The sequence below is a fragment of the Apium graveolens genome, chromosome 1 (assembly GCF_009905375.1).
Source record: "Apium graveolens cultivar Ventura chromosome 1, ASM990537v1, whole genome shotgun sequence".
NCBI lineage: Eukaryota > Viridiplantae > Streptophyta > Magnoliopsida > Apiales > Apiaceae > Apium > Apium graveolens.
Genome location: NC_133647.1, coordinates 159,527,188 through 159,541,575, shown reverse-complemented (window position 1 = coordinate 159,541,575; position 14,388 = coordinate 159,527,188). Strand labels below are relative to the sequence as shown.

The window sequence follows — 14,388 nt, the reverse complement described above, 5'->3', positions numbered from 1 at the left end:
ACAACACTAGATACAAAGATCCTGTAAAAAAAACCAGATACAAAGATAAATGTCTTCACTTGGACGTAACACATATTTTTCTATTTGTTGAAGGGTAGGGTGACACTGGGTGCCAAAAACCGGCAATTTTGACCGACTCCTGCTACTTCGATGCAGAGCCAATTAGAGTTCACATCATGGCATGTGACACTCGTTTTAACACCCTGCCCTATTGGAGTTGCTATGAGAATTTGGATTGGGCGGCATGTGACACTCTTTCTAACACCCAACCCAATATATTGGAATTTGGATCGGGAATTTGATCAAATTCAACCCATTTGAATAACAAGCTTACATATTAGAATTTGACATACCAATTTATAACATGTAGCAAAAGCAAATAACATGAAAAAGACTGTTCAGTGAGCTCCTGCTCTGTGTCAAACTCACCGTCTTTACAGGAAGTCAAGGTTTCAAGTATTGTTGAATACGAGATTGGCAAAATAGGCAATAAATCAAACCAATTCTAAAGAACAGAATTCCCCGTCAAGAAAAAGATTAGTATACAATAGTACTGATTAACCAAAGTACTGGTATAGTTGGCCCCAGACAATAGTACTGGCATACTTGGCCCCAGTCCTAAACACAACTTTGAAAATGTTCAAAATAAAAATCCTACAAGCAACATTAACATTACAACAGTGTTCAAAAAAACACGAGCCTATGTTATAATTTGCTTTCTGTAGCACTTCATTGTTTATGATCTCACCTGCTTCTCCTAGAGATGACCATCTTCCATTTTACAACAATAACTGCAATCATCGTCTGTATCAATCAGGTCCTCTGCCTAACCCTCCTACCATTTGTATCTCCACCATCTGAAAGTTGAGCCCAAACACTTAGGGACTTGCCACCTCCACTACTACAATCCTCCTCGCAGCCTGCAACAGTCTTCAAGAGCTCCGATTGTAGTGAAGGAAAGTTTTCTTTAAGGTACTCAAAACCATCTGATCGCATAACCGCTACAGCATAAATAATAAACAACAATTATTTTAGGCATAGAAAATAATAAACAATATCTAGTGACTTTTGAGAAACTCATGAAGATGGAACCCTCTGACGAGTGATTAATTTCAAATTGAGCTCCGTGAGGATTTATTTCTGAACATATAATTCCTAACCCATTAATTAATGTACCAAATCCATCAAGAGCTCAAATCGCTTCCTCAACATGCAAAAAATCACCAAATTGACATTTGCAGCACTCCAATAAACTGAATGCCTCTCTTACTGCTAAGCCCTTTAAAAGACCAGACCAATTGCCCAGTATGCAATTCCTTTCTTAACTGGACATCCCCATATACGAAAACTTAATAATTCATCCTAAACCTAAGTGTGCATGCACACATCATCTCATACATATCAAACTGGTTTACAGGCTACATAATAAAAACATATATACTGGGGAAAAAATGAAACAGATATGCCAACAAGGCCACTTTATACGGTGAAAGTGAATCTAGATGTGAAAAAACCTCTAAATAATAATTTACCATTCGTAAACCCAAGAACTTAAGAAAATGTAATAATATTAATATCCCCAAGCAAACCTCAATTTTGAATATGAAGAGAAAGGAGGGGGGGCATTTGCAGACTACTAAAAGGGCAAGCATGAGTTACACGGACAACGTACGATGTACCCCATTTCAATATTCAACCTGTTACATCTTAGTACTAACACACCAAAAACTAACATGCCAAAGAAAAGTTTCTCAAGCATACCAAGAGGAAAAATTACAATAAGCACCTGCTCACGAGCAGAAATGTGGGGTAGCCATAATTGGAACCCTGCCATTTGGCAGTCCTAAAAATATACAATCGCAGAATATATATACAGAGTATTAAGATCTGAAAAAAAGGTGCAATAGCATGAGCAACTATGCTAACTATATATTTGCTATAATACAGATTTATATGGAGTATAATTTCTCTTCATGCATAACACTGCCTCTGTTTCGATATATTTGCTTTTTTACAGAGTTATTCTGTTCCTTTTTTTTGCTAAACTTTTACAGAGTTATTGTTGTTTATATATATATAACTTTTTTTCTTGTTTCGGCATGAAATAAAAGATAATAAAAGCTGATTTTCAATTATATCCTAATTGAATTCATAATTCCCATACAATCTTAAATTTACCTTTACTTTAGAAGGGGGAACAGTAACCATCTTTGGTTATTCAGAATGGCTACGTGTATACATAGAATTTCATATGGGTAATATTGTGATTGAGTACAACTACTTGTACCCATCCTCTATAAAGCTATGTCTTTTAACTATCTAAAATATGAAAATGATTGCTCATCTTTTTATCCGTCCGCTGGGATTATAAATCACATGCATAAATATCAAGTGAATAGAAGACTGTAGATGTGTAGCTAACAAAATAAAAGCAATGAGCGAAAGAGTAGGAAAGAGACAAGATGCAAAAAAACTGAATGGAAACAAATAAAGAGGAACAAAGAGAACACTTCGAATAAAATTGCACACTAGCCAAGACTAGAACAAGAGATTAAGCTAGAGCCTCAGCCTATCAACATCCTTTTTTATTATTGGAAACAAATTTGCATTACAAAAACCCAAATCTGAGACCCCGAGGTTCTGGATTTAATATGACAAGAAAACTCAAGTCAGAAATAAACCTGCATACAGTTGACAAAAAGTACAAGACATAAAACGAGGAAGAGAACACAATACAAACAACATGATGAAACGAACAGCACAATTCTTGTATCACCATAATAATTCAATGTGTTTTAGTAGTTGAGACTAATTTTTAGCAGATAAAATACTATGTTTAACATAATTTAATTAAAAACCAACTATTGATGGTTATCTATACATTTACAACTATATAATACATATTTAAAAATATACAACCTATTGCAATAACGTACTATACAATCTAAATTAAACTAGCATAACTTCAGCGTCATCCACTGATAAATTTATAGAACATATTTAATTTCCAATATATACATGTATATCTTACACCATACCCACTCAACATCAATGATAACATTATAGGAAAACATATTGGATGATTGCATTAAAGACTTTGACAGCGAGAGGCGGAGTGTGTTAATTTATATGCTTTATGAAATTATATAACGTTGTCTATGACTAGACGCATTAACAGACCAGACCTATAAATGAAGAGAAAAAAATCAATCACTGTAGCTAAACATCGTCACTTATCTTTTGGACGAGTTAAATATCAAAGTGGTCACTCAACTGAACGCTATATATCAGTTTAATCATCAAAGTTAACGGGATATCATTTGAATCCTTAAAGTCATAATAAATATCATACATATACCTCAAAATATGTGCTCGAGAATTAAAATTTATTTGATGGAGTTCTATATATTTTTCTTGAATTATATTACAACCAAATGAAAATGTAAGAATTTTAGTATTTTGTATAATATAATAAGATTTTTTAAAATTTATCTACTATTTATTTTTAATTTTGAAGTCATTTGCTTTATTTAAATAAAAATAATTAGTAGATAAATTTTTAAAAATCTAAAAAAATCAATATATAACTTTTCATTTGGTTGTAATAAGATTTAAAAAAAATGTTTAGAACTCCATAAAATAAATTTTAATTCTCGAGCACATATTTTGAGGTATCTATTTGATATTTATTATTACTTTAGTGATCCAAATGATACCCCGTTAAGTTTGATAATTAAACTGATATATGACCTTCAGTCAAGTGACCACTTTGATATTTAACCCTCTTTTGGACTGACAGAACAAGAGATACTTTAAAACTGACCTTGTCAGAAAAAAATGATACTTTAATTGATTAATCTTTGCAAACAGATTACTAGAAATAAGAACATAATTCATAATTACATAGCTGATGATTTGAAGATACTGATTTAAGGTCATTAAGAAGCCAAAATAGCAAATCACATGGTATACGAAATAAAAGAATCTGGCTTATTCACTTGTTTCATTGAGCACCACGGACTACCCAAAATGAAGTCCTCCATTCATTAAATACTAGCAGTGAACTTGAGATAAAAACAATGAGCTCCAACTACCCTCACCATATACAAACGCAACCTGAACTCTCCCTAGCCCCAAGGTTTGTTGATTCAATGAACTCCATTGGATAAAAAACTACTTCAACAAAACATAATACCATCCTTTCTTCAGACGAGTATGGTGACAATAAATAAAATAATATAGAACCTATAAACCAGCTAATATCATTATACCCCCCCCCCCCAAAATATACTTGGCTGGAATACACCAGTCGCAATATTTCATTGTGGGCTGCCGCAATGTTTTATTGCCGCAGGTGAGTGGGCTGGGGAACAGCCCCCTATATATATATGTGTATGTGTGTGTGTGCTTATATGGTAAAGGCCTGCAGAGACTCAAGTTCTCTCCCATATTACAGATGGATGAAATGCACTGTTCCATACAAAACTACAAAATAGTGTATTCTGTACGGCATTCGGTAAATGCTCATTTAGTTACGGAAATATAAAAAATAGCAGCTTTATTGTGTTATTGGCTTTCTGGATGTCTTGTATATTTATTTCTTTATTTTGTGAAGTTTATATACAATCTAAATCTGGGGAATGTTCAGGACGGTGTCTGGAAAAAGAAAATGGGGCTGAAATTCTTCCAAAGGCTGTTGCGCAAGAATACACCATGGCTTAAAAAGTCCATGTTGATCATAAAGCATTCACAGGATCCAATGTCAATAATCAAGAGTACATTGCCCATCTGCTCACTGTGGTGGAGCTTTGAACATTTGCCCCCTATAGCTCAAAGTATGCCAGAGTGACCATGATGTTTGGAACTTTTATTTGTAAAACTAGAAAAGGATCGCAAATTTTGTTCACTTATTTAATTTACAAGTTATGTACATTATAATGTAGCGTTTATAAAAGTTACATGGTTCAGAACTGCAATTACATATTATATCAAATCATACTATATACACTATCATACCCCCCCCCAAAAAAAAACCCCACTCCGCGGTTACATTCATTCTAATTGTGTTGCTCGAATCTCGATGATAACTCTGTAACACACATAACCATAGTAGCTGTTACAGATTACTCATGAGCAAGTCCAAAAACAAGGTCCCAAAGTAACAGTAATTATATAATGCAGGTTTTCCTTTATTTACAACGATGTTTTAGAGGAAAGTTTGATCACCAAAGCATGATACATGGAAAAAGAAAATAATACAGAGTTCACAAACCTGCAAGGTTTTCAGCAGCAAACCGAAGGCAAACAGCTTTCAATTCTGTGGCATGGTAACAATCTGCCAGAGCAAGAGCTCTTGAGACAGAGTTTACAGATATATCCTGGCAGAGACGAGACTCGCACACCCTTCTGAGTCTTCCGAGATCATACTTATCAGCTGCTGCTAAGAGTTTTGCTGTTATTGTTTCAGCTATAGGAGAACAAGAACCAGAAGCAACTGAGTCATCTTCTGGAAGTGCATCTCTGTAAACAAAGTGCAGCATAGCCTGCCATGAATCAAATAACTTCAGCACAAAACTCAGACCAGAAGAAAGAGAAGTGTAAAAGCATTTGGAAAGACAATCACAATAAAGATCTTGGTCTCAGCCAGCATTATTCATATAAATAAAATACATATATTAATAATAGACAAGTAGCAAAAGCGATAAGACATCTGATAAAGCAATTTATGCAGAAATATGGGTGGTACTGAATGAATGGGAATCACTTCAACATTTACTCACTTTGAAAACCTTGGGTTCCATATCCTCAACAGAAACCTCTTGTTCATCTCCCACCATTTTATCAAAAAACTCTAATCGAAAAGCAGGGGAACGAGCAGCCAAAACCAGCTTATGAGCATGGAACTTCTCTCCAGCAACATTGAAGGTGATATCCGAACCTTCCATATTGTCCAGTAACATACCAAAATGTGCTCCAATATCTGATTCTGGGACCTGAATCGAGTGTAACCTTGAGCAGTCTATTGCAGAAACTACGACTCCAACAGTACAATTGATTTTCAGGCAATCATCTTTCAGGTAATCTGATGATTCAAGCATTGCTCTTCGAAAGAAACGCTTGTATCCCCTGACAGGAAATGAAATATAATTAAAATTTTGGAAAATTTTGAATTTTTAGCAATAAGTTGCCTTAAAAATTAGCCAGTCAAAAGTAAAGAGAATCAAACGTAAAACATCCCTCCACCTCCTTTCACATGATAAAGTATTGGGTTTAAATCCTCCCACCACATCAACTTATTCATAAAAAAATATGTTATCCACCCAAAAAAACCCTAACAAATGGATGAAACTGCAAACATGGACACAAGGTAGAACCTCTATAATAGTACAATATAATTCCTTGTATACGAAACAAAACTAAACAGACCACTAGACCAACACCCTTTATTTCCTCTGATGGGTAAAGTGCCACAATAAAACTAACAAGACCACTAAAAACAGTAGTAAGTGAATAAAAAGAAGAAAATAAAGATTAAGCCAATAACTACCAACATTTAGTAATCATTTGATAAATGTTTTTCAGAACTTGCCGAAGTAAATAAAGCCTTAACAGGAATTAAAAAAAAAAATCTTTGCAAGCCATTATGCGCATGGTACCAAACAAAGTGGTATCTTTTCCGCGTTTGGAGCCTGAAGATGATTGTCTATCATCATCATAATGGACAACAATGAGGTCCAACATAATGAGGATAAGTCATGCACATGCGCACTGACAAGGCTGCATCAACAGCTTATCTGATCCATGATCCTTGCATTGTGAAGGCCATAGTCTAGTAGTCTAACCAAAGTTACATCAGGTTACACTGTGCTAGGCGAGTAAAAATAAAATTGCCACGATAGCATCCTATTGGCAAATGCCATGACATTTCACTGTAATTTGGTAAGTGATCTAATTCCTTAAATTAGAGGTTTCCTCCATCGCTAACTTAACAAAAAAAATTATTCAATCTTGCGTTGATTCTAGTGATTTGCCACCCGAACAATCCAGGGACTGGGAGAATAAAAATATATGGATAAAGTGCATTTTTCACAATTTGACATTTATAGACAAAAGAAATTCCAATGTTTAAGAAAATATGATCCGACAGCCTAACTTTTTGTTATCATCAAACTAATCTGTGAGAAATCATGATTCTCAAATCTAACAATACCCAATATTTTAATTCACATACTATAAAAAAATAACAAATTGCAAATATTATTTCACAAAGTAATCAAAGTAATCTAGGAAGCATGAGTGCGAGTGCGGGTGTGTGTGCAAGGATACGGGAATTTGACAAAATTAAAAATATGGGGGTTTGGGTGCGGGGTGATTCGGCAAATGTTAATATATATTAAGAGTTTCATTTAAAGTAAACTAAAGAGTGGACTAAATAAGTTCATTATCCGTTTATTACCCTAAATAATATATATCATTATTACCTGATAACACAACTGATGCAATTTAACGTAATTAATGGGACTACATGTTAACTACTAAGTATCTACATTAACTTCTCTCACTTGTGGGTGAGAATAATCCCCGTGCACCAAAGATCCCCAAGAATCCGGTGCGCAGTGCGGCTGGCAAGTGAAGAAACCCTGCTTTCTACCAAACTGAAATTTTAATAATAATTGTGGCCAAACCTATTTCAATTATCCACATGACCACACCTATCATTTATTATAAAATCTCTCATTTCAAATCATAGCAAGGTCAAAGCAGTGCATATATGATATAACTCAAACATATACATTATTTAGAGCCAATAGATGACAAACAAAATGGGTGTCTCAGAACACTTCACTGCTAAATATTACATAGCTGGAGACTTTCAATGGAAAATATACTTGATCTGATGGTGTTAGTACATCCCTTATAAAAATTCTAAACCTACATCAATTTGGAGACACCTCACTGAGATTTTTTAGTGAATCTGAATTTAATTAATCAGAATGGAAGAAATCAACACAAAGCTTACATGGTCAACGGTCATCAGTAACTTTTTTCTTTTTAATCACAAAGCAACTATCCAAAAAAATATTTTGCACATTACACCTCTGTGTTTTATGCATGTTTCAGAAAAAATTTCCCCTGCTTCCAGAAAGCATTCCCATTTATCTATGCACCACAAGTAAGCACTCAAGAACCTATTTGTAAATCATACCAAACATTCCCCAATATAAAATCGGTTTTTTGTTTCCATTTACCAGACATCTGATTCCACATAACAAATCTCCAAATCCTTCTCAATATAAAAAAATCCACCTAGTCCAATCACAAAGAACCATATATACTTCCTCAAGCTAATACATATTCGAATTCATATCTTTTAGGTTAACTAAACTAATATCTAAATCCAATTATACATATTTGGTAAGTCACTTATCAAGATACCTCTAATCTTAAATAAACAAATCGTAATTTCTACAAACATAGCTTACAATCATCTAAATCAAAACAAGATCATAATTCATCCAAATACATAAAATACGGAACGAAAATCGAGAAATCCATACCACATACTGCCACGATACTTAAGCGTATAAGGACCGCTCTCCAATGATCGATCAAAATGACTATGCACCTTATCCTTCCCTTTCCCACTCTGATCAATCAAAGTCAACTCAAACAACGCCCTCACATCGGTCCCTTCGCTCGCCAACGCAATAAAAACCGACACATAAGTCGAACTATCCTCCGGATTCTTCCCATCCGGATAGAAATAAATCGCCCACTGGTACCCTCCAACCGTAAAATTCTCACTAGCAATATGTTTACCAATCCCCATGCCTTTCGCCAACGAGTAACCTTGAATTACAAACTTGTGGGACCCATTCACCGTCTCGGTGATGGATCGGGAGCTTGTAGGAGTCCCTAAGGGGTTTTTGAGGTCGGTGATTGCGAGTTCTGACATTGATTATGGGTTGAATTGGTGTGTATGCATGAGATGTGTGTGTTTATAGGTGGAATTGAGGTGGAATTTGAGAGAGATTGGGAGAGATTGAGAGAGGAGAGAGATTAGGGTTTGGTGTTTTGTGTTTGGAAATGTGTACGTTAAAAAGGGGAAAGGGGGTGATAGAATTATACACACGATATGTAATTTTGATTTAACCGTGGTTAAAAGAGGTCAGCATGTTATGTTTGGTTGACTTTTTTTTCAATTTAAATACTGCTCCTTTTTTACCTCACCTTTAAATGTTATGCACACACTCTTAAATATTTTGACCCTATAACTAAAATATTTTGACCATATAACTAAAATAATAATTTTTAAAATTTTATTTTTGTGAATAAAAAATTACCACTAAAATTTTAATTTACAAAAAAAAATTAAAATTATTATTTTATATATGCGGTCAAAGGACTTACAATTGTATGTAAAAAAGACAAATAACATGTAAAAAAATATGTAAAAAAATAGAGGGAGTACTTCTACATGTAAGTTAAGGTGCAAAAAAGTGACTAAAATACATTATTTTTTTAATTTTATTTTTTCAAATAAAAGTTTAAATATTACATTTTTATTAAAAAAGTAAATCGATAAAAATGATTAGGGAAAGTCCCTTTTTGTACATCTTCAAATATGTATTAAAAGTTAAAGCGGCACTTATTTAAAATCAAGGGAATATTATGTTCGACTTTATTTTGTGCGGTTAATGTTTTTAGTTGACCGGGTAAAATAGTTGGGGTTAACTTATATAAGTTTGTCGGATATTATAAAAAATATTCATAGAGATGTTATAAAAATTTCTCATGTAAATATTATATATATATATATATATATTAAAATGTGATTAATATTTTATACTAAAAATATATGCCCCGTATTCTTAAAATAATAATTTCATAAAGCCAAGAAACTAAGAAATGTTTGATTTCTTATTATTACAATTTTTATTGGTGAAAAAATAAAATACTCACTGTTTGGGGTAAATGTTTAAGAAGTGGTTTGATGGGATATTTCATTCAAAATGCTCACTAAATGGAAGATTGGTATCCACTTTTTTAAAAACATAACAAAGGACGTGCATTCATGTAATATTCTATTTTTATCTTGTAATGGGTACACATCTTCAGAATTATTTTTTTATAAAATTGAATGCACATTTTAGACCGCGGTCCTAACCTTTGGGTACGTATTGGGTAAAACCCACGGGATCATAGTGTACAAACCACGTGAACTCGGGTTGAGCAGAAAAATCGAAACGAAGCCGAAACCGAACCGAAACAGGTAAAAACCGATTAAAACCGAATCGATAAAAATCGAACCGAATTAAAACCGAGAAACCGAAAAACCAAACCGTTACTAAAAGTCCGGTTTCGGTTTTGGAGTTAAATCGAACCGAAAAAACCGAAATCGAACTGATTATTATAATATATTAATAAATATATATATATTGTATAAAATATATATCATAAACATATAAATAATTAATTTAAGAAATTAAACTTTGGGCCAGTACTTTTTATTATTTGAGCTTGTCTAAATCCATAACAGAGCTCATAGTTTAGTTCTTTAGGATAAGTCCAGTCCATTCGTAACACAAAATTCAGGTTAGGTCTCTGAGTCTCTAACAATTAGCCGCTCAAAATAGTCCACCGAAAAGGATTCAGACTTCGAGCTGAAGCCTGAAGCTGCTACAGTGCTACTGCCGAATTGTCGCGGCCCGCGAGTTGCCATGTCCGACCAAGAAACTTGTCACCAAGAAACAGTATCTCCGTCTCCAATGGTATGATATTACAATCCTATGCAACTTTTTTTTAATTTGTGTAATATTATGAATTGATTTGTCGGATATACAAATTATAAAGTATCATTTGTGTAGTATTAGAAGAAACAAGTTAATTGGTTATATTTAGTCATTTAGAGTGCTGCTGCTGCCTACATATTTACCTTTATATTTGTTCATGTTTAGATAAATGTTGACTTGGTAGATGATAAAGGGAAAGAAGATGATAATCAGGGGGAAATGTGATACTATTGGGAAAAAAGTTCGCAAGTGTGGGACTACTTTGATATTGTAACAAGATGTCCAAAAGGTTTTAAGAAGGCTAAATGTCAATTTTGTGGTGTGATAATTGCGTGCAATTCTTTTCGAAATGGTACATCCGCTATGATGAGTCACTTAAAATTAGTGTGTCCTAAATCGACGTTGCGTAAGAATCTAGATAAATTGCAAAAAATATTACAATTTGAGAAATTATCGAAGGATGATAAATTTCACACACTTAAGGGTCATACGTTTAATCAAGAGAGACTAAGGAAGAAGGTTTCCTTGATGTGTATTAAAGACAGTCAACCTTTTAGGATTGTAGAGCATGGGGGGTTTAGAGAATTGTTGAATGAAGCAGAGCCGAGGTTTAAGATGCCAAATAGATGGACCGTTGCAAGAGATTGTCTAAAGATATATGGTGAGGAGTTGGTGAAATTGAAAAAAAAAGTTTGGTTTCCAAAAGAGTATCTTTCACTACGGATACCTGGACTTCAATCCAAAACATAAATTACATGTGTCTTACGGCTCATTGGATCAATAAAGATTGGAAGATTTGCAAAAAAGTTCTAAACTTTCGCCAAATTGGAAGTCATAAAGGTGATGCAATTGGTAAGATGTTGGTTGAATTATTTGCAAGATGGGGTTTAGATTGTATATTCACTATCACACTAGATAATGCAAGTTCAAATGACACTGCAATCTCACATTTGAAAAAGTTTCTTAGAGGACCGGAGGCTATTTTGGACAACAAGTTTCTACATATACGATGTTGTGTTCATATCTTGAATTTGGTGGTGAAGGATGGTTTGAAAGACTATACAAAGAATCAGAGGACTACGAAATTGGAATACCTCATATTTCATTCTATTTAGGAATTCTGGAGCTCTGCTCAGCTGGTTAGCTTTTATTCTAAAATTCAGTATTTGTCTTTAATCAGTTATAGAAAGAATAAGACAATACGTATATTTTCGAAGATATATAGTATTGGAGAAACAATTCAGGAGCACACTTTCATGGATTTTGCTTCTAATTATTCTCCTGACGTATAATTCTAATCTTACTTGCTCGTAGGCAGTTATCAAGCGTAAGACTGAGTAATAGTATCTCCAACATTCTTTTTGCTTTCAATCCATTGCAAACAAAATGGTATATATGTATAACTTAGAGCATTTAATCATGTCCAAAGTTTAGGCCATATCACAGTTGTACATGATTATTTAACATCTTATTTAATCTACCAGAATTTATGTTTGTGTGTTTAGGTCAGGATTTCTGTGATTATTTAACATCTTATACTTTTAATTGCTTTATTTTCAGGTAGTACACGGTGAATCCAAATTGCAAAGGACAAAGAGCGAGGGGAAATTGAAAAGGGTAGAAAATTGAAGATATCTGATGAATTTAATCAATTTTTTTTGCTTTCGGACAATGTTACTTTCTAATGTCACTTTTTATTTCGATTCAATTAAAAACTCAGATGATGGTGTTAATTTCTTTAATTAAGTGAACTCCTTTTATTCAAGTTGTAAAAATATTTTTTTTCCGGTTTTAAAATCGAAACCAAAAATTACAACAAAAACCGGGGTTTTTGAAACCGAAATCGATAATTCAGTTGCGGTTGCAGTTTTTGATTTTTAAAACCGAGGATCTTCGGTTTCGGCTCCGGTTTTATCATAAAACCGAGCCGAACCGAACCGTACTCTCCCCTAACGTGAACCAAGTTAAACCACATTTAATCTCATGCTATGGCTCATAAATTCGATATTTTGGACAATTAAACCTTAAAAATGAGATATTTTGGATTATCTTTCAATCTTATATTATACTGTCATATTAAGTTAATATAATTTTTTTATGAATATAAACCTTATCTTATATTGTTCGATGAAATTAATATAATTTTGTGAAATTACGAGTGTGATAAAATAATTTAATTAGTAATGATTCATCTCTTGTCTTCTTGCATTCTGTGTTCGATTTCACTTCATAACTTGATTAAGGCAAGAGCCCAAGAGAGGTTCGATTTTTTACTTGTACAAATTTTATCTTATATTGTTTGATGAAATTAATATTAATTTTTAAGAGTACAAACCTTATCTTATATATGTGTGTCAGTTTGAAAAATTTTAAAATAAATAATTTATTACTTAAAATTAGCAAATGACTTACAAATGATAAGTAGATCAATACTTATAAGTTATATAAGGGTTTGGATAATTTTACTTATAAGTCATATTTTTTTAAATTAAATGAACTAAAATAAATTGTTCTTAAATATAATTATCGTGATTCGTGAATTTTAAATTAGATTAACGTTTAAAAACAAAAAATTTAAAATTAAATCTAATAAAAAAATAAAAAATTAAAATAAGTCGAGAAAAAGGTATGTCATTACTAACATTCAATTTATCAGCTTATTAGTTTTAAATTTGACTTATATGTTAGGTCGACAAATATTCGTAGATAAACACTTATGCCTTCTAAATAAATAAACCACTTATATGTATGTAATTTCCAATCAGGCCAAACTTATTTGTAAGGCTTATAAATTTTACTGTTCAAGAAAAATTGTAAACGTCTTATATTTGCTTTACTGTTACTATGATCTATAAAATTATACTCCCTTTGTCCCGGCTAACATCTGAAATGGAAAGTTCAACACGCATTTTAAAGTTTTTATCTAGAATAGTTTCATAACTTATTTTTAAAATTTTTTTTTGAATAAAAGTTTAATTTTTAAACTTTTATTTAGAAAAATAAAATTTTAAAAATAAGTAATGGAATTATACTAAATAAGAGTCTTAAAATGCGTGCCAAATTTTTTATTTCAGATATTAAAAACCTAGTGGGACGGAGGGAGTATAAAATTAGATTTGTCATCATACAAAAAAAATCAAAAACTTTAAAAAAATAAATAAATTTTTGAAAAAAATTGTCAAACATATAAGTTTAACTTTTAAAATATAGTTAACATCTTATATTTCCTTTAATATTATTAAATATTTAAACTTATTATTAGACTAAATTGTCATTTTAGAAAAAGATAGGAAAGACTTAAAATATTCAATTTTAATATACATACATATATATATATATTAAAATAAGAGTAAAAAGCACTTTATGTGCTTACATTTTGGGTGTCAGACCACTTGCAATACTAACTTCCACTATCTCTCACTTGAAATACCGCAGTAATAAAATTTTTACAGTTTGCGTGATTCCGTTAACTTCCACTAACTTCGTCTCTTTTTGCAGGGGTATGATTGTCATATCCTTATTACAACGGCTACATCAGTTATATATACACGCCTTTTACCCCAATTACATGTATATACCGAATTCTAAACCCTAA

General features: G+C 32.5%; 1 protein-coding gene across 1 annotated transcript; it reads right to left on the bottom strand.

Annotated features, from left to right (window-relative positions):
- Positions 1 to 483: 483 nt before the first annotated feature.
- On the bottom strand, positions 484 to 9,108 carry LOC141668899 (BTB/POZ and MATH domain-containing protein 4-like). The gene is made up of 4 exons (XM_074475965.1): positions 8,559 to 9,108; positions 5,781 to 6,126; positions 5,273 to 5,543; positions 484 to 1,001 (listed from the first exon to the last, which is right to left on the bottom strand). The coding sequence occupies exons 1-4, from the start codon at positions 8,954 to 8,956 to the stop codon at positions 814 to 816; spliced, it is 1,203 nt and encodes a 400-aa protein (XP_074332066.1). The 5' UTR covers positions 8,957 to 9,108; the 3' UTR covers positions 484 to 813.
- Positions 9,109 to 14,388: the final 5,280 nt, after the last annotated feature.